This window comes from Haliaeetus albicilla, chromosome 17 (genome assembly GCF_947461875.1).
Source record: "Haliaeetus albicilla chromosome 17, bHalAlb1.1, whole genome shotgun sequence".
NCBI lineage: Eukaryota > Metazoa > Chordata > Aves > Accipitriformes > Accipitridae > Haliaeetus > Haliaeetus albicilla.
In genome coordinates, this window is record NC_091499.1 from 19,974,707 (window position 1) to 20,001,820 (window position 27,114).

Below are 27,114 nucleotides of genomic sequence, written 5' to 3' on the forward strand. Positions count from 1 at the left end.
GATGAAAGAAGGCAAGCTTAAAAAAATGAAGGGACCTTGTTTTTCTCACGAAATTGAGTGTCTCCTATTTCTGGTACATTATCATGTGTTGTAGGATTTGGAGAAGCAGATAGATGAGCATTTTTATTTTATTTCATCTTTATTTCTTTAGGAAGTTATCTTTTTTCTTAGAAAATGATATTTCTGTTAATCTTAAAAAGCTAGTAAAGCACAGGAAATTTTCAAACTGAATTTTACTGAAGAACAACAGCCTGCAATTAACTTTCCCAGCATGTTGCCTCTGCACAGTGTTTTGTATGAAGGAGGGGTTCAGGGTAGCAAACACTCGCAGAATCAACACAAATCTAAATGTGGCCCCGATGTGCTGCTTTCTGAATTGGTGATACACCATTTTCCAACATACTTTGCTAAAAATAATTACAGTTTTAAAATTAAACTGATTTTTTTTTTTTTAAATGGATTGATAAATGAGGGTGCTAGTGAAGTTTTCTGCCTTAGTGTGACCCTGCTCGCTGGACATGCCATAAATGCTCTGATGGAGATGCTAAATGCTCCATTCTCTATTTAACAAGATAATTTCACTTGACCTTAAATGATTTTTTCCGTATTATTTCAGTATTCAGTATTTTGAATACCAATACCTTATTAGAGCGTTTTCAAAGCTTCCTGTATTCGCTCCTGCATTTGGCTACAGCTTAAGAATTAAAGGTTGCTAAACTAAATGGCATAAAACCCAGCAACATGCATGTGAGCAGAAACATTCCAGCAATTTCCCTCTCGGAGGGCACGGGCAGAGTGTGTGCCGTGTGTCTTGTGTATGTCTCGTTGACTCACGGGTGGTTTTTGTCCTTTAAAAACAAAAAGCTGGGCCACGTTTCTGTGTGTTAATTCCCTGCTGGGTGCAGGGAGTGGGGCAGCTGTGGGGCACAGCTCGGCAGCGAGGGAGTGCAGCGAGGCTCCCTCCTGCACCCCATGATTTTTTAAAAAACACAGGCCGGCTTTATTTCTCCTGGGATTTAATGCTGCTTAAAAAGTTCTGGGGAAGGGAGAAATGTCCTGAAACAATGCCTGCAAGGGAATCCCCCTGTAAAAGCAGCGGAGGAAGAAATGAAATGCCAGAGGAGCTGGTGACCAGTGCGGGGCTGCCACTAGGCACTGGCTGCTGGTCAGGGTGCGCGGTGGTCCCCACCACACCTCCCGCTCCTCCCTTGCCATGCTCTCCTGCTCCTGCAGCTTGTAGCCCTGGCAGCCGACCAAACTTTTATTTTCCAAGGACAGTTGCTGCCTGTTTTGAAGCTGCAGTTACTGCGGCCTCATACTTAGTTTCACCATTTCTTGCTCTAAAAGGATGAGGTCTGCATGTGCTATCTGTTTTAAGGCGTAAGGGTAATGCCCTATTTCAAAAAAATACTCAAACTGTTTTTTCAATTTTAAGTGTAGGCTTCTCAGCAAGAAGGATTTTGGTGTTACACCGGTATTAAGTAAAAGTGATTAGTCCTTTTATAATACAGTAACATACAAGAGGTGTCTGTTTAGCAGCAATCCCCTGTGGTCCTGTCAGTCTTTGGAGTGATGCTGTGACAGATTTGATATCCAGGATTTGGTTACTGGAATATTTAAGTAATCTGTTAAAATATACTTGTATTTTATCTCAAAGACAATTTTAAATTAGCAGATCCTCAACAGTCCAGAAGACTCTTTCAGTCCTGTGGAGGTGTTAGAGGTGTTTCTCACTTGTCCCAGGTGGTGCCTGAGCAAACACATGCCTCCCCAAGCTTTTCTAGGTGTTCACATCCACCAGCAAGAATTGTCCCCTTGCACTGCCCCATGGCCTGATTCTCAAGATGAGTCACTGAAGCCCTTGAAGAGTAAAACATCTTAGTTTTGTCTAAGACCCATATTTCTGTTAGATCATGGGTAGTTTGACCTCAGTTTACAGCAAAATAGGGTAGTTCAAGCGATCTGCCGCATGTTCTGTCTGCAGGAACTGGCCTTTCTTTAGGTAAGTTGTGAAAGTAATTACTAAAAAAGACAGCACATTTAGGTACGATTCTAAACATTTCCTTTATGCTTTAACTGCTTAGTTGGCATTCAGTGTATTGTAAAAAATCTCACTTGCACATGCCATTTTTCAAAGCATTAATATTGCTAGATGGAGCGTTGTTAGCCAAGATGCAGTTTTTTATTGTCTGATAGCATTCAAAAAGGAAAAACAAAGGAGGATTTGATGTAGGGAATATATTGGTGAATTATTTTAGTCTTTCTGTGACTATACCCCCTTTCTTTCCTTTGCTATCCCTGTTAGATGTTAACCCCTCTCCTTCCCTCCTCCAAGAAAAAGTCAGTCATCGGCATAATTTTAAAGCTTTTTCTCTCAACAGATAATAGTGTGGAGCCACACAAATGATTGTCTACTTGTCATATATATTGGATTAGCATCTAAATCATATTATAAAGCAGCATGAAGAAGCAAGCAGTTGCACTTACCCTCCTTACAGCTTAGCTCAGTTGAGCTGTTACTGTGGCAAACGTCTTTGCAAGGCAGGGGTATTGTCATTTTAAAAGGGATAGGGATAGGGTGTGCTTCCTAAGTAGGAGTTGACTGCCAGGACAAGGAAAAAAGCTGAAAACTAGAGAGTATTTTATTTTGCATTTGCATTTGGTTGTGAAGTTGAGTATTTCTAATGAATTTCAATTATCAGCTTATTGCAATTAATGCAACATAGTTTATGTTGGAATCTGTATGCTTTTTGCTTTTTCGTGTTTTCTTTAATCTGTATAGTTCTGTGCAATCACAAATCCATAGTGAAGGAGAATTTAGAAGTGGTTTTTAACCTTGCTATATGGTCTCTTCTTTCTTCGTTAGCAGGTATTAATGTTACTGTTTTCTTGAGAATGTTGAAATACAATGCTAGACAAGTTCCTCAAGGTGTTCCTTTATTAAAATATTCACCTTTTTTATATTAAAAAAATCACCCTGATTCACCCACTGTCAGTGCTGTAGTGAAGAAAGGATTCCCTCTTAGGATAATTGCTATCTCTTTCTTTACTCTGTTCCATTATTTTCTGAGCCTGAAGCTACCTAGTAAATCATGGGAGCCTACTGTGAGAAAGACAGTCCTATTCTAACAAATCCTTCTTGCTGTTGCTTTTTTGTAAGGGTTACTTCTACTATAATTGCACTTTTAAGGGCTTTTTGTGGTTTATTCATCTCATGATGCAATTTACATATAAACTTTTATGTTGTGTTTAAGCTAACATACGTTATTTCCATGGTGCTTCTGAAGTGAAGAAATGCTTGCTATGGTTGTACTAATCTAGAGTTTCTGAGAACACACTCAAATGAGAATTTGCTAATTTTCTTAGCAGGAGCCAGCTTGTATATTGTTCTATATATTTATGTATATAGAGATATAGATGTATAAGCTTATGTGCGCGTATCATACGCTATCAGGTTTCATTATGTTGCAAGTATATACAGCAGAGAGGAGCAAAGAGTTGAAGTGTTTTGGACAAAAGGGTTAATACCATACCTTAATACTTGTGGATGATGCCATGTGGTATCATTTGTGAGCTCTGAGGTGGCTGGCCATTTCCATTTTGGTGTAAATCCCTTGAGAAGGAAGGCATTTCAGAGCGGGGTGTGATCTGTTCTCCTGGTAAGAGTGATTGACAAGGAATGAATAAATAGTTAAAAGAACTGAATAAATACCACCCTCCTGTTTAAGTCCAGGCACACCCCGGCTGGCACTTATATATTCTAATGCGACACTTTAGCCAGATGCTTGAGTTGGTAACAAAAAACATTCCTGAAAAGCCAAATCATAGTTTAATCATAACTGCTTCTGATAGAGTTTTCTTTTATGGTGACATTTTGGAGGCGATTTGAATAAATGCAGGGAATTACAATATTTGCAAATAGGATGTATTGATAAATATATATGCAAAAGGTGATGGAGGCCTCTTCAGTGAAAGCAGGGGCCTTGACAGCAGGTTCTTGGTCAATTGGTGAGGTGAAATGGTTCACTGAATTGGATAACACAGTGCATACCATAGTGACTGATTAAATTGATTTGTCCATGGCTACTGCCTACCCTGCTACTGAGGGAGGCCCTTTAACCTATTTTCAAACTTTTTCTTTTTAACCATTCTAAATACATGAGATATTAAGGGAAAGAAGCAAGTGCAAATGTATTCACAGCTATAAAATTCCGTGTTCTTAATTAAGATAAAATGCATGACTCCCAGAATTTCTGCACACTCCCATGTTATACTGTATTATACTATACTTAGCCCAGGAACAAGTAGACTGCTAGAAATCGATGAAGAAGATAATAATAAACATCGCTTCAATATAACCTAAATTATAATAAATACCACATTTGTGAATTCTTAGATTGTATTTATTGGAGGGGGAGAAAGTAAAACACTTAAGGGTTTTTGTTGTTGCTGTTCTTTTGTTTCTCTAAGTGCAAGTTTTACTTCCTTATTATTTTATCCAGAAGGTGTTTAGAAAGCTTGCCAGGGAAACATAGCTGAATACCAGTTAAGAAGACTGAATGCTGCTGTTAAGTGGTAATTTGAAAATACCTGCAATGATTTGGGAAAAAACAGTCAGAGGAATCTTGTTTAATAACTTACAACTTTTTTAAATTATAGGGAGATAAAAGCTTGGTGTTTTGGTTGTAGATCAGAACGTTTGTATTTTACAACACATTTAGTATGTCCTTTCCCTTCCTGTGCTAGGGAAATCAATACTAAATGACAGTGGGGCTTGTACATGTCATTTTCTTCTTGATTCAAAGGAAGTTTTATATTCTGTGTCTCTCCACGGGTTATTCTGTAGTACATGCAGACAGGCTAGTGTAAACATAGTCTTCAAATTCCAGTGGTGACATAAAAATGGGACCAGTTCACCTAAAATACATTATTGCAATTGTCATAGAAGTACAGAGTTCAGTATAATGGGTTCGGTTTCTTATTAACTTTTAGGGAAGATGCAACAATTTAATTATGATGTTTTCTGAAAGGATAATGAAGTTCTGTTCATCATTTAACTTCTCTAAATTACCGGTCAGTCTTGTAGGGCACAACAGCATGCCATGGGCAACTTGGCTGTTTTTTCATTTGTCTGTTAAAGGTATGGTTAGTATCTTGCTAATAGCAAATAAGAGATATGAAGAGGAAGGTGCTGAGACATTGTTTCTTGGAGTGGGTTTGCAAATGTTAAAAGCCATTTTGCAGTCTTTTTAAAAATTATGCAGGTTTTATCAATAGCAATTCTTTGGAAGGTAAATTCTGTAGGTGAGATTCCAGCTGTACATACTGCTTTGCATAGACTAAACTTCTTGAGTTTGTATAGACTAGTAGTGATGACTAAATAGTAGCTAAAACAGTGCCTTGTTACTTTCCAGGAATCTGAAAATTTAAAATATTTTGATGTGGGCTCAAGCCAGAACACGTTGTACATATAGTTACTTATAGTTACAGTCTTTTTTAATCCTTCAGTTGACTCCACCAGCCCTAAGTATTTGTGCAGTTGTTTTTTAAATTAGTTGACAGTTAAGGGAAAGCAAAAAAAGTTATTGGTTTAGTTCTCTCCAGTAGCATGTAAGATTATAATAAATCAAATGTCTACACGTTCAGTGCAAGTTTTATAAAACAAAGAAACAGAAACCATACAAAAATAGCCAAAAGAGAAAGCTCAGTGGTGAACACGACCAGCATAGGGTCACCATGCCAAAGGCACGTAATTATTTCTGTGTATCGTGTTAGAATAATGTAATCCAAGGACTGGCATTCTTGGCGTGTGTTGCAAAGCGAGAGGATTCTGTAAGGAATGGCTGGAGAGTTCCTCAGGACTCCCCTGGCTAGCAAGGTTAGTAGGAGAGGAACTGTGGGGTTTAGCCATTTTTGAGAACTGGGGCGGAGGCCTTGGCCGTGCAGCATGGAGGCGGCGCTCTGCGCCCACCGGCTCCCGGTGAGGATGGCACCCTGGGTCACAACCGCTTGCACGCAGCTTGGGAACTTGGAGAGAACAGAAACAAGACCCTGTTTTATGACTCCTGCTGGGGCGTTGTTTATTTTCTTTTGAATTGAAACCATAAATGCCATTACAGACCCTCTGCACTGCAGAAGTTTGGCCTGGACCCTAGCCTCGCCGTGCTTTGGGGGGGGGCAAGGTGCCGGGCCCTGGGCGAGAGCCTGGCTAGTGACGGGGCACCGCGTCCCTCCTCCAGGTTCGGGTTTCCCTGGCTGAAAGCAGCGTGTCCGTTAGGACGCGGTGGCCCCTCTCGGCACGTTCCCTGACGGCCCCGGCCCGGCGACGGGCCCTCGCGGGGTGAAGCGGCGCCTCAGGCTGAGGCAACCTCGGCGGGTGGCCGCCTCGCCCCCTCTCCTCGCCCCGCTTTGCGATGTCCGTCCTCTGAGGCGCTGAAGCGCTGGCGCTCGCAGGCGTTTAATGCTGTAAATCCCTGGGTAAAGGGAGGAGAATGCTGTAAATCCCTGGGAGAGGGACGGCGAAGCGTGCGGGGGGGGATACCTGGGGAGGGAGACGAGGCCGCGGCGGCGGGATGCTTGGCTCTCTGGCGCCCTCTAGCGGGGGCCGAGCGCCGGGGCCGCGCCCCGGCGACCGCCCTGTGAGGAGAGCGGCGGCGGCGGCGGCGGGCTGCGACCCCCGGTTCGGGTCCCGGTCACAAGGGGCACCGGCGCGACAAAGGGGCGCCTGCCCCGGGGCTTGGAAAGCAAAACCGAAAGGCGCGGCAGCGGGGTACGGGTGCAGAACCGGCAGACCTGGTGCACGCTCGCGCCGAGCTTACCTGGCGCGGAGAATCTTACCGTTTGACTCTGCGTTTTGTAACTAGCTGTCTCTCTTTGGTTTTAGATGCTACAACTGTGGTGGTCTCGACCACCACGCTAAAGAATGTAGTCTACCTCCGCAGCCAAAGAAGTGCCATTACTGTCAGAGCATCATGCACATGGTGGCTAACTGCCCCCATAAAACTGTCTCGCAGCAGCCCACTAGTTCTCAGGGAAGACACGAAGCTGAACCGCAGCCTTCCACTTCTGCTTTCCTGAGAGAAGGGGGAGGAACGCACGGCTACTCGTCTCCGTCGTACTCTCAGGAGGGCAGGTCGGAGATCTCGGAGCGCTCGGGCAGGTCACCGCAGGAAGCTTTGTCAAGTAAGTTGTCTGCGTCACCCGAAGAACCGAGCAGAAAGGGGCCTTCTGTTCAGAAGAGGAAAAAGACTTAAATCATTTGTCGTAACTTTCCATTTTCTTTATCCTCTTGGGATGTCTACCTCATGCAAGTACAGGGGAAATAGTTTCATTATCAGTAGCTGACCTGGAATTTTAACTACTGTTGAGGAACTGTGAATTTTTTTTCTTTAACAGACAAATCACTCCAAGCAAAATACATTTGAGCAGGGTGCATTACGTTTTACCTTCTGTATGTGTGTGTATGAGTGTGCACGCGCGTGTGTGTATGTGTACATATCTATAAATATATATTTTTTCTATCAGACCACTCTCCCACAAGACATTACTGTGAAGCGGTAGGCGCAGTATCCACAAATGTTCCCGAACTCATTCCTAGAACCTGTTTCCAAATGTGTTTGAAAAACAAACAAGAAAACCCCAAAAATCTCACTCAGAAACAAACCAAACCTGATAAACCACACACAGAGCTGAGATCAAGACTGTTTCTTCTCTTGTGAACCAAAGGATACTTTCATATTTTAAAGCTGCCATATGGTACTAAAGATACTAAGACATCCCCCATAGCATCAATTTGAGTTATTTTCTTTCTCATCTCCAAACTAACTAGCAAAAGCCCTCCCCTCCCCGTGCCGGTGCAGGGCAGTGTCATGACTCAACACAGCTCTCATTGCCACCATCCTTTGTTGGTGAGGAGTTTAAAGCTCAAAAAAAGACAATGAATGTGTAGTTTCTGTGCTGGTTTCTCAAAATGTTTTGTTAAATTAATATGGTTGTAACTGTAATTTACATGACTCTCGTGTAGGGGAGAATGTATAAGTTGTTATGGAACAGACCCTTTTGAGTGGTATCAGGATACCATCCTGTTTAACCCTTTGTATTCTGTGAACGTTCAGGGGACCTTGGTGGTAGTATTAGCAGCAGCAGCAGCAACTTCTCTTGGTCCCAAGTAATATCCCTCAATTTGAAGGGACTTCCCCCTTGTTTTCTTTTGAAATGCTGTGGAAAGAACTCCCTAGGGATTTTTGTTGTTCGTGTCTGTTTTGGTTTTTAAAGAAAACAAAATGCAAAGCTAATGAGATCCTGGGATAAATAAATAGTTTAAGAATAAAGGTAGATGGGTACTTGCGGTTGCTCAGCCAGCCTCCCTTGCTGATGATACAGCATGTGTACAGTCAAGAAGGACAGGTGTCTGCTGCAGACAAGCCTGAGTGAAGGGACCTGAAAATTTGTCAGAAGCCCTGGCCATCATCTGCTTCTTGTGAACTGGAGACTGTTGCTGACCAGCCTTGGTCCAGAGTGCGCTGGGACCACACACTTACGCATTAAAGAGGAGAAAGATTGGTGGCCTCAGAGTGAGACTCCCTGGGCTGCAGCCCTTGCTCGGGGTTAATAGAGTTGGAGCCTATCAAAACTTCAAGTCGCTTTCCATTTGTAACTTCTGAATTACCAAGTCATACGTAAGATAACGTACTTTGACAAATCCCATTGCGGATGTAAGTTAATTAGAGAAACCTGTATAATCCTTAACATTGGCAATAAACACAGGCTGTTAACGCTTGAAAGAGTCGGGTAGGTTTAAGCTCGGATAATCAAACTAAAGAAACAGCCTGCGTGAAGGGCTACAGCGAGCCAAAGTCCTACCCGTGGTAACTCTTTTGCAGCCGATAGTTACAACAGGTATGCAGCTGGCTCATTATGTGGCCTTCCCTTCCCACTTGTCCTGCCAGATGAGACTTTTACTGTTGCTGCTGCTGCTGCTTCAGTAAACAGGTAGTAATCAAACACCTCAGTGAAGGGCACAATTTCAAGCAAATTATTTTACATGAATTCCTTGCCAGCGTTTGCGATGAATCTTGATGGTTTATACTGAAGTTCTCAGTGTGCTAATGCAAAGCTTACCTTTGACGATATTGAATGTGATATATCTATAGAGAAGAACTTCCTTGCCTTACGTAAGGATAGTAAACTTATTTAAATTATGTAGACAAATCAAAGTGGCATTGCTTAACCTTCTAGCCGGTGTAAAAACCAGGTTAAACAGCAAAGATGCAAAACTTAGGTCACTTTGAAAATTTAAACCAAAGTTCCTTATAGAAATAGGCAATTGTGGATTTGAAAACTGGTCATTCCCTGTTTATATGTAAGAAGTTCAGAGCTGAGATAAGGAAATATTTTCAACATGCAGATTTTTATTGGTGCTGTTTGAAATCACTGTGCGCACCAAAGTCAGACTGAACTGCTAAGAGCACATACCAAACCCTATCTTATTGTTGAAAGCTTAAGGTTTTATTTTTATATATTAGAATGTTATCACTATTACATAACATACTCAGGACAAAGAACTTTGCTCAGGGAATATACCATGTAATGTTGTTTTTTCTTTACAGAGTAGTCTACAGACCTGCTTACTCAGAACAAACCAAATAGTCTTAGACCTTTTTATCTCTATATAAGTATTATGTACTGATAATAGTAACTACCTCTGAGTTGTCATAGACCTACATTTCTGATAATCAGATCTCAGCATTTTGTATTATAAGTTCCTGTGAAATGATAAAGTGGTATTCTGTACTGGTTGCTTATGTGAGCATTTGTGTCTTTACGTTCACAGGGTCTGAGTTTCCAGAGATGCTGGGCAACCACAGCTCCCACTGACTTCCAGTTGGAGTTACTGGTGCTTAGCTTTTCTAGGAGGGGAGGGATGGGGGACGGGGGGTGGCGGGGGAAGAATAAAAACACAAAAGCATCAAGCCCACTTTGTTTACATAGGTGACAATAAAATTATTATTCTGTTTACAGCAAAAGGCTACCTCATATTTACTGCATAAACACACCTTTGTGCTGCTCTAGCCTTAAAGGTGGCTGTTGATCTATGGTACATACTTTTTATCTGTACTAAATATGTAACTGATAGTTCACCACTGCATACATGATGGCAAATACTTGTTTAAGATGAAGCATCCACTTGAAATTATGAGACGTTTCCAAACATTTCTTTGAAAGTTTTTATTTTTCTGTCTAAAGGATTACGGGCACTGTTGACGAAAATTAATACATCTCCAGAAGAGACAAAAATGTACATGCCTAAGTTAAAAATTCAGCAGCACAAGCTGCGGCAGGTAACTACTTAGCACTGGGCTGCAGTAGAAAAAAAATCTAGTTATACTCCTTCAATAGGCTGCTCCAAATAAGCAAAGAACCTTTTAAAGGAGGAGGCACAGACTGAGTTTGGGATTCTTCCTCGATGTCTAAGGACAAAATTAATATTCTGCAGCATTGGCTCAGCCTAGATTTCCCCTATTCACCTGCCTGTCCTTGCCAGAATGCTTCACAATAAAATTCGTTTGAGTAGAAATAGCTCAAATATTTGCTCAGAGAAATGTATTTTTCTCCTAACAATAGTGGAAATAAGGTTAAACCTGGAACAAGGATATCTCTCTCTTCCATTCCCCCACCCCAAAATACTCAATTTGATTTAATCATAAGGGACCTTGTGAAGTATTTTTTTACTTACCCCCAAGGAGAGGTCATGGTATTTATTTACAAGCTACAAAAGTTAGGCCATGAGGAACACTTGTGTTTGGAGGAGGAGCCAAATAACTTTTTGCTGCAGTTGATGGTAAATCTGGCATTGGAATACCATCTGCAATATTTTGCTTTTAGCCAGCTTTCAGGGAGTGCCAAACACCACATTTGGATTCTACCTCTTCCCTTTGCAGGCCACCTTTTTCAGCCCAGTTTTACTCTGCACCAGTGTTACCCTGGAGTTCCTGCTTAGTCATACTTAGTTTTGTGAATAGAGCCCCATAAAAAGTGTTTATAGATCTTGTAACATTCTTTGTAAGAGGAATTATAAAAGAACATGGGAAATCTCATCGAGTCTTAAATTTAATTTAATTAATTTATCTGTAAGAAATGTTTATCATAAAAAAATATATATGTATTCCCCTGTGCTAGATATAAAAGTAATTGGGAAGATATGTACATGTGCAGATGCACTGATTTTAATTTTCTAGAAGTCTTAATGAGATTTGAGTATTGTTTTAGAAACAAGCAGAGCCTTGTTAAATGCATCGATCTTATTTTGCTTAGTATATCAACAGCCTCTTCTTTAAGATCCGTTGATTGTGTTACCCCTGTTACAACCGTTGACTGATAACAAGAGGTTGATCTATGAACACATGCTTTTTTTTTTTTTTTTAATATACTAAACCGGTGCTGTATATTAGCAGCTTCGGCAGTGTTTTTATGAGAATGTTGAAAAGTACCAAGGTATTTGCTACCATTGTCATTGAACCAAACATAAGAGCAACCATCTTTACAAAGGATAATGGTTTTGACTACCTCTTGGATTACTAAGTTAAGCAACAACTGGCTGACAAACATCACCAGACTGGCTTAAACTAGTATGTGTTGCTTGTGGTAATAATAACAATAACCATACTAGAGACCAAAGTGAACACTGATTTCTATATGTCTTTAATACTGTGTCTTATCTAGTGTTTTTAAATTATCTTCTGTAGTATAGATTACCTCATTGTCCATTTTGACTTGTATGTTGTTTACAAGGTGAAATAAAAGAAAAATCACTTGAATTTTATGTTTTAAGAAAAAGACAGTGAGTTGAAGTTTTGAAGGTCATTTCACCTGTTTACTGTCTTGAGGGACTAAAGCACTGATTGCCTTTCTACATATCATGTATTTTATATTCTCATTTCATGCCTAATGTCTTTTTTTCCTGTCAGTCATGGATATTGTGAGGTTTAAAAGAATTACTTGATTAAAAATAAAACATATAACGTTGGCATTTACAGCAAGCCTTTGAGATTTTCTTTATTTGCATGATAAAAAAGCACTGTACAGTCACTGGGCAGACTTTTCATATGCACTTATGTTCACTTAGTTTTAGATTATTATCTTCAGAAAAGATAATTTTAGCTGTATAAGCTGTTGTTGGGGGGAAGGAGAAATAAATGAGTAACACGTACCTGGATCATACTAGCAATGCTGCAGAAATTGCACCCCAAACCCTATTCAGCTACTGAAATTAAACTGCAAGATTATAGCTTTTGGTACTTACTCTCCGAGAATACACTGGTTGTTAAAGTTATTTATTCTCTGGGATGAAAAGCTTTTGGTATCTAAGTCTCATCCCATCTTTATTACTTTTTCCATAATCTGTAAGCTTGTACATGTCTATTACATGCTAATTTAAAATTATTTGAAGAGTTGGTTCTTTTTTAGAAATGAAAGTGCTGTCATCTACCATTACCTGGAAATGCCATCTCTAAATTACATGAAGTGTATTAGTGAATTGGGTAGCATTAGCTCATCATTCTGTATTAAAATACTTGAGGGCTTGTATATGCTAGCTCCAGTGCCTCTGTTTCAATACAGGGCTCTACATATAGATAATTAATAGCAAAATTGAACAGTCTCTACTAAATGCAAGACAGAAAAGGGTTTGTACAAATAGAAAAAATGTCTGCATGAAGGGTTACCATCTACTCACTCCCATCATCTACTCTTCTAGTCACAGAAAACTTCATTTACTGCCCCCCCCCCCCCATTCACAGCCTCAGAAAAGAGTGAGCTACAAACTTGTGTCCCAAACACGTGTCCCATCACATCCAGTCCTGTCCCCACCCCACTCCCAACCTGTAGCCAAATGGTTTCATCACTTTCCTGGAAAGGGGAAGAGGTGACTCTCAGTCCCCTTGGTTACGACCTCCCACGCATCCCACTTCTTGGGTCAGTCGCGAGGAGCAAGGCTTTCTTTAAAACATCTTGCAAGTGTGTTCTTTGAAGAATGCAGTTCACACGGGGTTGTTACACATGGTCCTGGCCTGCCTGACCCCAGTGTTTTGGGGAATGGGAGGGGACACCCTGGGCACGCCACCGTCTAACTTCTGCACCACCCCGCAAGATGACACAGGCAGGAGCAAGCCACCTCGGGGAGCTGTGAGCAGCTCTGGACGCGCACAGATGTCAGAAGCCCTTGGAACAAGTAAAACAGAAAAACCTCCCCTCCAGCAGTGCCTAATAGTGGCTGAAACCAAAGCGCCTGGAAGAGCAGCAACACCTAATTCTTCCCATCTAGTCCCTGACGTGTGCCTCCCTCCCAGAGCATCTAGAAGTCAGTGGTCTTCATCCTTTCAGCAGCTCCCCCAGGCAGTTAAGAACTATTATCTTCATGTTAAAGGCAGGAAGTCATGTCTTGTGCACTAGGCAAAGACAGGTCATCTGGAGTACCTAAATCCACTGCTGCAAGCAAGCCCCCCATTCCTAACCTTGCAGAGAAGAGGTAACTGCCACGTAACATTAGCAATATTAACAACATGCCAATGAGAAGAAATTCTTGGGTTGAAGCTTCCGAATTAGTCAACAGAGTAATATCAAGATTACAGCAGCCCTTTGAAATAATTATAAAAGCAGCATGTTCATTTGCTTCCCTGTTCTGTAGATCTTAGGACGCATGCTTCCAAGCTATTTCCAGCCTTTCTGTAACCCTAAATGCCAAAACAAATTTAGCCTTTTTTGAAAGAATTGTATTTTTCCTGCAATCTGTTGCAACCAGGAGCTGCTTACACAAGCCAGTCATTTCAAAATTACTCTTAATTCATGAAAAGCTCCTTCCCTCCACACCAGTCATCTTTTCCCTGATAATAAAAATATCCCAGCTGCAGATAATTTCATGTACTTGCATGTTGCTCTACATACTTAACAATCTCCTTTCCTGTATACTTGAACAGATGGCAACTCTGTGGTGAAGAGGAGGGAGTTCATTCTGTGGGTGTCCTCCACCCATTTATTAGTACCATTTAGGTGGTGGCCTGATTAATTAAAGACCTTTTCAGCAAAGCACTCTGGTGGGCCCAGTGGCATCTGCTGCCTGCAATGCTGCTGACCTCCAGGACAACCAGTCCCCTCCAGAGCAGGTTACTGTGCACCCGTTCCCGTTATTTTTTTGCAAGCGTTGCCCACTGCATGATTGCAGAGTAGTTGCCATCAAGCCCGGGGCACATTTTCAGGCTGCTGATGCTCGGTTAACATGCAGCTGGTCAATTTTTGTTTCCTGACTGTTCAATATTTGCCCCTGGGTGTTACTTGCTGTCCAGCACTTTTAGCCTAGATATTTAGGGCTGAAGCAGCCAAACGGTTCATAAACCAACACAGATGAACTGGTGTCGTTACTCCCATTTTACCAGCCAGGAGAACGTGAACTAGGCAGAAAGAGAAAAAAGTACTAAGCTTAGGTATCCATCCAGCTTTAGATGCTTGCAACCCATTTTTTTCTAAATAATCCAAAATTGAAGGCCAGAAAGTATCAGTTGTTTATCTAGTTTGACCTGCTGCATGACACAGGCTATTAAATTCAGGGCAGTTACTATTGTATTGAATTTTAGCACTCAGCTTTAACTGGAGCCTTGTTTGCTTGGCTGCTTTAAGCATATTTTCCAGCTGGGCTTCAGATCAGGCCTGAATGCTTTTGAGAAAAAAGAGATGCTCTGCTCCGTGACAGCTTGTTTTAATCACCTGCTGCTAACAAGTAGTGCCTCATTTCCAGTTCCTCTGGCCTCAACTTCCAGCTCTTTGTCTTTGTCCACTAGAGTAGAAAGTCCCTTCGGGCACCAGTAAGAAAATGCAAACCCCTTTCTTCTTTTAATATGACAGACAAGACCCAATACCTATTTTTTTTATGAGGAGTTGCCTCCTCCTTTATCATCATTTTGAGAAACTTGCTACTCTCCTCCTCCAGCGTCCTTCAACTTTGGTGCTGGAATAGTGTATCCAGCTCTGGCTTTAAAACCAGCCTCCTGTCTTTAGTCAGGCAGACTCTGGTTCAAAGGCTGCGTTATCCAGAACAGACACTAGCCAAACAATGTAGCCCTACTAGCCATGGCAATATGGCATTTACTGGGCCACTGCAGGAGAAAGGCAAAATCCCCGGCCAGAAGTAAGTGGACATTTCCAGTAGTGGAGATAATTAACCGGCAGAACAATACACGCACACACACCCCCAAGGCATGGGGCAGACTGCATTGGACTGCAATTTCTTTCGTTTGATGTCTTCAAGACTAAATGTCTAGAGATGGTTTGTAGCTGAAAAGAACTGATGGAGTCATCTTGGCCATTGCTGAGTAAACATGTTACTGGCAGTACTAAAGGAAAGTCAGTTTTTTCAGTCATTCTGGCCTACCGCACAGATTTATATGGCAGGTGGTTGCACTGCCACACTCTTGGTCTTCAATATTACAGAAGACCAGTTCTTTTGTCTTCCTTCCCTTTTAGAAATGTGCTGAATTATCATGCCCTAGGTTCTTTAAAGCAATTAGCTAAAAAATCCCCCACCAAACCCAAACAAAACAACACAAAAAATTAAAAACCCTTTAGTTGGAGCATCCAGAATATTTGAGGCAATTAGACCAACTAGACATTTTGGAAAACACTAGCTGAAAGTTACTGGAGAAACAAAATAAGTTAAATTTGGAAGTATTTTGGAAGCTGCCTGTGAAAGAAAGCAGAAATGCTCCTTCTCCCCCAAGGCAGCACAGCAAGGGCAGGGGCTCGAAGCGCAGCAAGTTCCTTTCCATCCAGCCCCCATTTCTTTCATCTCTCCTTGACCTACACTGACAGCTGTGACAAAAAGTCACACTCAAGCCTGCTGAACCGTAACTTCTGTGGAGTTTCAAGCCTGAGAGTTTCTGAAAAGCAGTTGTCTGGCACAAAGCTGCGCAGAGAAGAGCGGAGGCTCCCTTCACAGAGACAGCCGCAGCGTGGGAGGGTAAAGGGGCAGGCGCAAGTGCCACCCCAGCGTTCCCTGAGCCCTGGGATCCCTTTCTGTGTTAGCAAAAGCCACGGGGAATTAAGGCAAAAGAACTGCAGGAATAGGCATATGGTTACAGCACCAGGTGATTTAAAAAAAAAAAAAAAAAGAAACATAAAAAAGAGGGTGAGGTTTTCTAGCCCTTCTGACCAAAGAATCTGGAAAAAATAGGATTACTTGCAGCTCCTGGAGTCTAGGAACAGCCTATGAGCGGCTTTCAAGGAGCAGCTATAGGCTCAGCTCCCCTTCCACTCGTTGCGGTAATGCTCCATTTCCAGACCAGGGATTGGGGTTGCTTCTCCGAATGACTCATGAAGAGGTGATGGCCCTGAACTGACCCCTATGCTAAAAGCTACAGCCTTGTTCCCCTGAAGTCATCTTAGCTGAGCTCTTAGTCATTCTCAGCCAACACCAGAGAGTACCATTAACCACACTAGCAGATTTGGAAGTGACTTAACATACACACTTACATGCTAAAGAGAGCACAGATATCAGGACAAGCATTTAGACTATCTCCCTGAGGTGTTTCATCCTCATCTCCTGAAACCCCTGGACAGGATAGTTAGACTGTGGGAACTTTGCTGTGGACAGGTACAGCTTCCCGAGTGACACAAATGTTTTTGCTAACGCATTTGGGAAGGGAAAAGCTGATTCTCCTTTCCACCAGCTTGGCTGTCGCCCTTTTGTTTTTGGGTTGTTTTTTTTGCTAGTGTTTCTCAGCATGGCACTGTTGGATGAAACAGAAAAAAAACCCAAACCAACCCTGAAATAAGCAATAAATTTGGAGAAGAATTTGTCACACAATTAAGAAAATTGCATATAGATGTTAAAGCAAGATACAAACTACGTTAGAAGCATCGGGTACATTGTTACCAATCAAATCTCACTGTTATTATTGAAGAAGTCACCTCACTGTTCTGAGTGCTAACGAGACCTAGGCACTTAGGACTGAAAATGTCTTTCCCTGTTGAGGCTAGCTCTATGGATTCAGGCCAACCCCACACCAGGCAGCAGTATGTACAAAGCAGAACACATCCTGCTCTTTCTCTTAACACTCCCTTCAGCGGACATTTAGGTACCACGCATTCCCCCACGTGCAATTTCCTTCCCCACTTCCCTATATTCTGCTTAACTCTTTCCTTGGGAGCTTGAATGCTTTTCACATCACACCTGCCTTGGAGCATGTGCTGTAGGTGTTCCCTAGAGCACTTCACATTGCTAGGTTTTATTTTGCACCTTCGATGTCTATGTATGTTGGACTCATATGTGCGTACATGCACTGCCATATGTGCTATGCTGTATTTGCAGACCATTAACTAGAGCAGCTCCAAACCCAGGGAATATCATTGCCCAGACTTTCCCCTGAAGAGCTATGCAATTACTACCTACAAGGACAGAAGAGTGCCTAGAGCTGAACTCAGACCAGAACTAACCCACCTTGGCACAAAGAACAGACCCCATTATCTCCACTGTGAAGCAGGAGGTCTTTCTCCTCCGAGAGCATGAAACCCGTGAAAGCCTCCCTCCCCTCCCAGTGGATCCACCAGCATCTCTTTCTGGCTTCATCTAGGCTCTGGTAAGAGCATCAAAGACAAGAGTATCTGTAAGATGCAGCTTTGGTAAGAGCAGCTGTGTCAGATTCCTGTTTGGGGCTATGAGGCAGCTGAAGGGCAGCTTAAAACCTATGAGCTTTTGGCACCAAAGCAGCAAGTGGGTTCTGTGCACCATCTGGTTTTATTTCAAAAGTTTCTCCAGCATGCGTGGCTTCCAAATGGGTGAGCACAGCATCACATGCCAGCTGGTACCATGTGCTTTAGCACCAATAGCTGATCCCTGCCTGTACTGGGTTTGTGTGGCAAGGTTTTGGTAGCAGGGGGGCTACAGAGGTGGCTTCTGTGAGAAGCTGCTGGAAGCTTCCCCCATGTCCGACAGAGCCAATGCCAGCCGGCTCCAAGACGGACCCGCTGCTGGCCAAGGCCGAGCCCATGGGTGATGGTGGTAGTGCCTCTGGGAGAACAGGTTTAAGAAGGGGGGAAAAACCCCCAGCAACTGCGCAATGGCAGCCAGAGAGAGGAGTGAGAAGATGTGAGAGCACCAGCCCTGCAGCCCCCCAGGTCAGTGCAGAAGGAGGGGAGGAGGTGCTCCAGGCACCGGAGCAGAGATTCCCCTGCAGCCCGTGGGGAAGACCATGGTGAGGCAGGCTGTCCCCCTGCAGCCCAGGGAGGTCCACGGGGGAGCAGATCTCCACCTGCAGCCCGGGGAGGACCCCACGCCGGAGCAGGGGGATGCCTGAAGGAGGCTGTGACCCCGTGGGAAGCCCGTGCTGGAGCAGGCTCCTGGCAGGACCTGTGGCCCCGTGGAGAGAGGAGCCCACGCTGGAGCAGCTTTGCTGGCAGGACTTGTGACCCGTGGGGGACCCACACTGGAGCAGTCTGTGCCTAAAAAACTGCAGCCCGTGGAAAGGACCCATGCTGGAGCAGTTTCTGGAGGACTGTCTCCCATGGGAGGGACCCCACACTGGAGCAGGGGAAGAGTGAGGAGTCCTCCTCCTGTGGAGGAAGGAGCAGCAGAGACAACGTGTGATGAGCTGACCCCAACCCCCATTCCCTGTCCCCGTGCGCTACTGCAGGGGGAGGAGGTAGAGAATTTGGGAGTGAAGTTGTGCCTGGGAAGAAGGGAGGGGTGGGGGGAAGGTGTTTTAAGTTTTGGTTTTATTTCTCATTATCCTATTTTGATCTGATTGGTAATAAATTAAACTAATTTTCCCCAAGTCGAGTCTGGTTTGCCTGTGACAGTAACTGGTGAGTGATCTCTCCTGTCCTTATCTCAACCCACGAGCCTTTTGTTATATTTTCTTTCCCCCGTCCAGCTGAGGAGGCAAGTGATAGAGCGGCTCTGGTGGGATCCTGGCATCTGCCCAGGGTCAACCCACCACACTGCCCAAAGTCAAGAGAGGCTAAGAGTATTTCACCTTGAGCCAGGACTACTGAGCGACCGCCACCTCTGCGGAATACCCTTCCTCTGGGTGCTGTGCTCTGCATCAGAGCTCACCACTATGCCAGCTGGAGAAAGGCCGTGCATTGCAAAGAGGAAGGTAAAAACCTTTTCCTAGAAACCTCCACTGATCCTCCCACAGATCCCAGAAAGCAGCAAGGGAGGGGTTGAAATTCCAGTTCCTGCCTCCAGCTGATAGCCCAGACAGCAGCATCTCTATAGGTAATGACATAAAACCTCCCATATTTTATCTACTCTCAATTTCCTGCCGCTCAGCTTGACAAGGTGGCGAAGCTGGGCCTAGGGTTCTTCCCAACTTGACTGCAATATAAACATTTTCTGAGCACTCTGGCAACTGGTAAGTTTTGGGGGCTGGGAACGACAGTAGGCTGATCTATCTCTGAGGCTTAAACAGGTATTTTTCTCTACAAGCACAGGAAGTTCCTCAAATCAGCAGCATTGCCAGTGCTTTCCAGAGCAGGGATTAGGACTGATTTCCAGGTGAAATATTCCAGAGAAAAAAGCCTACCTGCCTCTTTTTACATGGGTACACAGATGTGAGGAGCTACAGCTAGACAGTTTCACAACAGGAACAGGGAAGGTAATGGAGGAAAATACACTGATCAGCCCAGATCTTGAGCCCCTAAGTAGCACAAGGTATTTATTATCTTGCAGCTAAGAGCCTCAGGCAGTTACCAGAAAAACCTTGTCACCCCTGAGAGTCACACAAGAACATGCTATACTCGCTCAAAATAAAAAACAAAATAATCTATTTCCTGGAACACTACCACCACAAAGCGTAAGACAGAAAGTGAAGTGACAGGGTACGAGAAGAAAGGCCTGGCAGGAGAATAAAGAAGGTCAAGAGTCTCTTTCAATTGGTTTCCTCTGGCTGCAGAGAGGCGCCGGCAGGTCCCGAGGGCCACGGGGCTCCTGGGGTCACCCGGAGCCCCCCCGGAGCTTCCCAGGCCCGTGCCGGCACCGCCAGGATCCACCCGCACTCATCTCCCGGCACCACGTAAGTGTCCGTCTAACCTATGCCAGTGGGGCTTCTGAGCCTGGTTTTGTCCCCACTGAGTAAAGGGGGAAGGATTTGGGTCACTGTGAGCTTTTGTCAGAAAGGTTCCCTAAATTAGCTCCTCTGTTTGAGATAAAAGGAAGAAAGAGGTCCATCTTTATTTTCCCCATTCACCCGCCGTAATTACTCCGTCTCATCCCTGTCTGCTATTCACTGGCTCTCAGAAAGGCCCCGGCAGCCAGGTCACAGGTCAGCATGGAGGACAAGCCTCCGCTTCCCTGAAAAGGATTGAAATGTCTGAAGTGCAGCTTCAGCAGCGTCCAGAAAGTGCCCATCCCTTATGAAAAAGCGGGCTGGGTGAACTGCACCAGCAGTGACATGGTGAGGAGACCAGGGGCCTGGAAATCACTGCTCCTGCACTTTGTTCTCTGGATATCGCTTGGTTTGTTCAGGGTCTCAGCAAGACAGTTATGTACCCCAAATGTCTTTGTAATGCACTGCTTTATTCCTCCTGATTATATAGCAAGGTATTTCCTTGCAAATTTTCAGATCTACTCATCTGCCTCCTCTGTATCTTTATTTTTAATTCAATGCATAATTTTGCTGCTGTTGTTATTAATGGTCACAGGGCAATTGTCTTTTCCTCTAAGACCTGGGAGAAGATCTTACCTGTACATTTCATATTAGAGCTAGTGCTTGACAGGTGTACAGATGCCTAAGAGCTCCTCTAACTTCTTACGATATGTGTTTTTCTATTGTAAAGTCTTTTACACAGAAAGGATTTCCTGAAACAACTAACTTTAACAATTATAAAAATACTTGGTCTTGAATTCATATATAGTAGTAGCTGCACCAGAAGCCCCAAATTACACTCAGCCAGCCGAGAAGAACGTGTTTTATTATTCCTGCGTTGAGTCACCACCTCCGGGTTTGGATACCCACTGTGAAGAACCAGGAAAACCAGATTATTCACAGAAAGTATTAGTAACAAACTTTGCCAGTAGCCAACAAGTTTGGGCACATCAAAACCAGGCTACCAAATGGTCCACAATAGAGGTGACATGTGAATCAACAGCTGAGAGCTGTTAACCGAGGTGTTCTTGGGACATGAGAAAGAACGGGAAATGTGCCATTATCCCAGTGCCCGAGATGGGGGCTCTGGCAGAGAGAGGTGCCAACATCAGGGCTGCTCATCACCACCTCCAGCTAACAAGGTGGTGGGCCAGTGTCACCAGGACCGCAAACCAAAAGCAGAGCAGAGTTACCAAGCCGTTAAGCCACCTCTGCTCTTTGAACATCCACCTTGTCCCTTCCCCAAGGCAGCGGCTGCCCCTCAACTCTCGGGTGGCAGCCGTAAACCTAAGCTTCACAGAGCTAGCCCAACTGCTGGTAGCAGCTAACTTTCCCTTGGCGTTCTCGCTCCTGCTGCCACCACCCTCACTATCTCCAAACATCAGCTTTCACACCTGCTGATTCTGTTTTGGAAACCCAGGAGGTGGTCTGCAGAGGTGCCCGGTGTTCAGACCAGCACTTAAAGCTGCTGGGCATCCTTAGGACCACTGCCTGCGGGACTGGCACCACACGGCTTTGCCGTGTTCACAGATGTTTACAAGTAATGGAGTTAGAAGGTCCCACTTGAAGTTATCTCACACAGATCATCAGAAAAACTGCCTTGCGTACACACAAATAGATATGGGGGGAACCTCAGCTAACCAAAAGAAAATGGCAGTGGGGGTTTCCGAGTATAACATATTGCCCTTCAGCTTGTAAGGCTTGAGCCAGAATTCACTGAAGCAAAGAAAGCTCCTGGTGATATTATTGGACAGCACAGATAAGACCATATGAGAGAAGCATGACTTTGAACTATACCTGACTGAAACTTTCAGAAATACCTGGGTGTATTCATGTCCTGTTTTTTTCCCCATTAAAAAAAAATAAAAATTAAATAGGCAAAGAAAGCAGTGACATGATTCTTACTCAGACAGGAACAGGCTGCAGTCCTAACACAAGGCCATCTGCTTGAGGGAGATATTTTTTTATACATAGTTTAAGCTCAAAGCAAGAGGAGAATATCACACTATCCAACCCCTGGCACACACGTGCCTCACTCAGGATTTTGTGAGGCTCTGTTGAATTTATTCTACGTAAAACCTGTTTGCTGCCCCGTGCAAAGACGCTTATTTCGGAGGTGTGCCTCTACATACACCTCCAGACCCACCTCGCAGGATCCCGTGAGTGCGGGATGCCCACACACCTTACGCAGCGCATTCAAAAGGAATCTGAGGACACACAGCTGCAGGTTGCTGTTATGAGCATTATTAATGCAGATCAGCAGCCCATACAAGTACGTGTTGCTTACATGAGGAATTGTCCCCAAAAAGAAGTATAACCCCCTGGATGGATGTTCCTGAGAAAGTATAAAGACTCATCACTTTAAGCTCAAGTAGAATTGGGACCACAAAGGTTATATGTTGCAAAATTACATCCCACATATGATTTTGAACAACTCCTCCTCAGCCTGTGAGACTATTTTACAATTCCCAGGGCTCCAAGTCAATTTTTGTCTGCCAGCACCAGCAGGATTATTTCCCTCCTTCCTGCGCTCAGCTTGCTCCTGCCAGACAGGAGCGTCTGACACCCCGAAACCTCTGCTGTTACTCTTATTGCCAGCTAAGACAAGACAAGCCCAGCTGCCTCAAGGCACAGCTCTATGAAAAGGCACAAGGGGAAGATGTAAGCAACTTTCCCAGCTGCCCCTGGCTGACACCGCATTACACTGGTGCCAGAGCAAGTGCCCGGCCACTGCCCTCAGCCCTGTGCTTGCCAAGGTAATGCAGAGTTGCAGCTAATGCCCCCATAGGATAAGCTCTTACTATTTTTCTCTTCTTTCTACAGTGCCGTCATCCTTATCTCTGCTGGAAATCAGCAATAGATGAAAGAGGAAAATCGGTGGTTTCCCTCATGTTTTCATGTAATTACTAATATTAGAAGTCCTGTATATTTTTGTATCACTCTTCCAGATAGCTCCTCTCTTGACCTATGTCCAGATAGATCTCCACATCAGTTGAAGTTCAGGATGTGTTTTCAGCACTGAAAATGCCCTGTGCTGGTTTTGGCTGGGATAGAGTTTAGAGTTAATTTTCTTCCTAGTAGCTAGTATGGGGCTGTGTTTTGGATTTGTGCTGAAAACAGTGTTGATAACACAGGGATGTTTTCGTTCCTGCCGAGCAGTGCTTACCCAGAGCCAAGGGCTTTGCTGCTTCTCACCCCACCCCACCAGCGAGCAGGCTGGGGGGGCACAAGGAGCTGGGAGGGGACACAGCCGGGACAGCTGACCCCGACTGACCAAAGGGGTATCCCAGACCATAGGACGTCATGCTCAGCATATACAGCTGGGGGAAGAAGAAGGAAGGGGGGACATTTGGAGTGATGGTGTTTGTCTTCCCAAGTCACCGTTACGCGTGATGCTGGAGCCCTGCTGTCCTGGAGGTGGCTGAACACCTGCCTGCCCAGGGGAAGTGCTGAAGGAATTCCTTGTTTTGCTTTGCTTGCGTGCGCGGCTCTTGCTTCACCTATTAAACTGTCTTTATCTCAGCCCACGAGTTTTCTCACTTTTACCCTTCTGATTGTCTCCCCCATCCCACTGGGGGGGGGGGGAATAAGCGAGCAGCTGTGGGGGGGCTGAGCTGCCGGCTGGGGTTAAACCATGACATGCCCTAATGGGGCTGAGTCTCACCTGCAGTAGTTACACCAGTGACCTCCCTTCTCTGAAAGGGAATCTAAAGCCACAGTCACAGGTCCAGCCCTGTTCAACGCTCTCAGCACCAATGGGGGAATGGAAAGTGCCCTCAGACGGCAGGCAGCTAAAAGGGACGACTGCAGGCACTGTAGAGGACAGGGTTAGAGGAAAAACATACACATTTAGTGGGGTGGATTTCAGTAGTGCCAAGCAGGGTGCAGTATCTTTCTAGAGGACACAGTGTACCTGCGGATTATTTGGCAGCACTGGAAGAAAAAAAAAACAGAAAAATTGCGACAGGCCAGCTACTGAATGTGTATCAACAACACGTAACTGTTGCTGAAAGAAGTTTTTTTGAAAAGATACACATCAAAACATCATATAAGCAAACATCTGAGGGAATTCACTCTGTTCTGGCATCAGTGCTGAGGACCCAGCTGGAGCAGCTTTTCTAGTTGAAGGTACCACACCATAAGGTGACAGCTTCTGGTACAAGCAATAAATGCAAAGATGCCAGCTATGAGGGTAGGCTGAAAGAAGCAGATGTTGTCATCTCTCTTTTAGCAGCCTCCTTTTACAGGGAAAGCTGGCTCAAAGGAACTAACAAACAGTTGTTCTCCAAGTCCAAAGGAGGGGGGGGGGGGGAAACCCCCAAAACACTAAACCCAGTTTCCTGTTGCGGCAGTTTTAAAGAGGTCAGCAGTAGGCAAGTACTGAACACCCACATATCTGACCTTCCGAGGTGGGGATTCCCAGGTCGAGCAGACAAGCCCAGGAGAAGCAGGTTCATCTCTCCTTCCCCCACTCTATTCTGAAGGGGTAGGGGCCATCAGAGAAGTGGCAGAGCAGCTAGCTGGGATCTTGAATGCCTTAGGACTGCCACAGCATTAGCTGCCAAAATTAATCTGCTGCTTCTCTGCTATGCTGCACAATGTACCAAAATCGTAACAAGGCAGGCTGTAATGAGAAATATCTCATTTACCTGGCCATGATGGCAACACTCACTCTGCAAGAGCCATACTGCAGATGCCAAAAATTCCTTTAATAACAGCTCAGTAGATGTTACCTTTTTCTCTTCATAGTACAAGCCGGAGCTGGGCTTGGATATTAGTGCATTAATGTTAATATACATACCATTCAGTCAACAGAGCTGGTAAGAAAAACAAAAGGAGCGTAAGGAAGCACGTAAGAGTATTTGATTTTCCAAACTAAAGTTTAGTTTAGTGCTGGAAATTGCCAGATGACAGTAGAAGTTTTTCAGAAACATTTCCCTCTTCAGAAAAGAAAAATTATTTTTTCCCCACTCTAGAAGCCATTAAAATATTTCCTGTACTGTTTATGTACATCATCTCCTTTCTTCAGATTGACTCTATTGGGATTTCCATTCCTTTCAGTAGTCAGCACTTTTTAGTCCCTCCAAATGCACTGTATAGCATGATAAATGGACAAGCATGATGCTGGACAAGAGCAGGACTCGGATCCACTGCTTCAAGGCACAAATAACTTAGTGATCATTCTTTCCATGACATGATTAAGTTACTACACAATTGATTTTTCCCTTGTCTTTCTTCAGTAGGCTCTACTGCATCTGACTCAGAGAGGTGGAGAAAGCATCTCCAAGAGGAAGACAGAAATCAGGAAGAGAGATGGGAGATTTAAATTGCACCGTCGCCTGTGGTGCACTGTTGTAGCTATGTGCTTCTTTAATGGGAATAGCTACCTGGTGAAGTTGTGCAGGGGCAGCCTACAGATCTACCAATTATCAAAACAGTTTTGTTCGTTTTAGTAGTTTTCCCCAAAAGTCTGTGATCAGAACTATACTTATTCACCCCAGCCTAGAGAAATGTTACCTCCATCACCTACTTTGGGCACCATGAGACATACTGTAAGCTCATCTGGCTCATCACCAAGCCTGAAGCTTGCCTGCACTTCCACAGTCTTTGCCAAATCAGTGTCCTTCCAGTTAACTGATTTTTTTGGCTTCCTACTGATATCAACAGCATTTGCACAAAGCATGGGAGGTTTCTCCCCAGTAGAGGCTGCTGTTTGTCTGCATTCTTGTCTTACAACATGAGCAATTTTTAGATTTCTCCTCTGCTGAGCAAACCAGTACAAGTTCCAGGGTGCTCTCACACATAACTCATTTCTGTTACAGCATCTGACAGTCGATCAGAGCTCAGCTGCAGTCATGCCATCAGGCTGCAGCTGAGCACAATCTAGAAGCAGATTAGGAACAGGCTTGGCCATAACACTGCCTCCCAGCTCCACCTTCCCTGACCAGGTACCTGCAGCAGAGAAGAGTTACCAATTCAGTTCTCTTTGCTGCTTCCATTTTTAAGCTAACATTCAGAAAGCAATTGGTCTTCTGAGATACTTATCATGAGTAGAGATAAGATCTAAAATTTAGCAGAGTCTCCATCTGCTAAGACAGTCAATATAAAAATAAACTGGTTTGAGCTGAATGCAATGTACGCAACCTGTAGACAAACTGTAATTAGCTCCAACTGACTGATTTAAATGAATATAACAGAAAAATTCCATGGATACATACCACCTATGTATTCACCTGCCATTTAGGACAAAAACTAAATATGTTGAACCCAAACACTTGTCTGTTCTGTGATGAAAACCAGGGTTCTCAGCCCACTAAAACAAAACATAAAAATAAACCCCACTCATCTTGTTACAGGTTTGCTTGAAAAGGTTATTTAGGGGTCTTTATTTGTCCATTGGCTTTTCACCTGCAAAGGCTCAGACCCCCTATTTCTAGGACAAGGCAGCAGAAGTCTGCTGCTGAGTATGGAGAAGAATCCCAAGTTCTCCAGGAATCACGCATTAAAAATGCATTTTCTTGGTCTTTTACTTCTCCTGCCCTCCTCAAAAAAAGCTCATAGTACTAGGTTTATACAATTAAAGGATGTCCGAGACACACCAGGAGAGGGTTTTTTTGCGGGGGAAAAAACCCCCAAAAACCCAAAACTTTAAAACTCCACTTTTTTATATTGAGGTAATAGGATTTCCCCTTTGACAGTTAAGTAAGGATATGTATTTAAAAATTTCACATTCTATAAGGTGTTTTACAAACCCATGCATGCAGAAAATATTTTCTATTCAATACACTTCAAGTCAAAAGAAGTAGTAATCTATTAGACAGTTATTCCTCCAAATATAATGCTAACTTATGTCAACACAAGTTTTTTTTTGCTGTTGCTAATTATACAGTTTAGTAGCGACCATATAAAAGTCTACAAATGACCATAATAAAGTTTCCTTCGATAACTGTCCCTAATTCCAGGTTTGGTTCAAAGAAGGAAA

General features: G+C 43.9%; 1 protein-coding gene across 1 annotated transcript in view; it reads left to right on the forward strand.

Moving 5' to 3' along the window:
• Positions 1-9,890, forward strand: part of LIN28B (lin-28 homolog B) — an 89,651-nt gene extending 79,761 nt beyond the window's left edge. Inside the window, exon 4 of the mRNA XM_069804553.1 lies at positions 6,884-9,890. Coding sequence (XP_069660654.1) covers positions 6,884-7,253 — 370 coding nt within the window. The 3' untranslated portion in view covers positions 7,254-9,890. The remainder of the gene's footprint in view (positions 1-6,883) is intronic.
• The last annotated feature ends 17,224 nt before the right edge of the window (positions 9,891-27,114 follow it).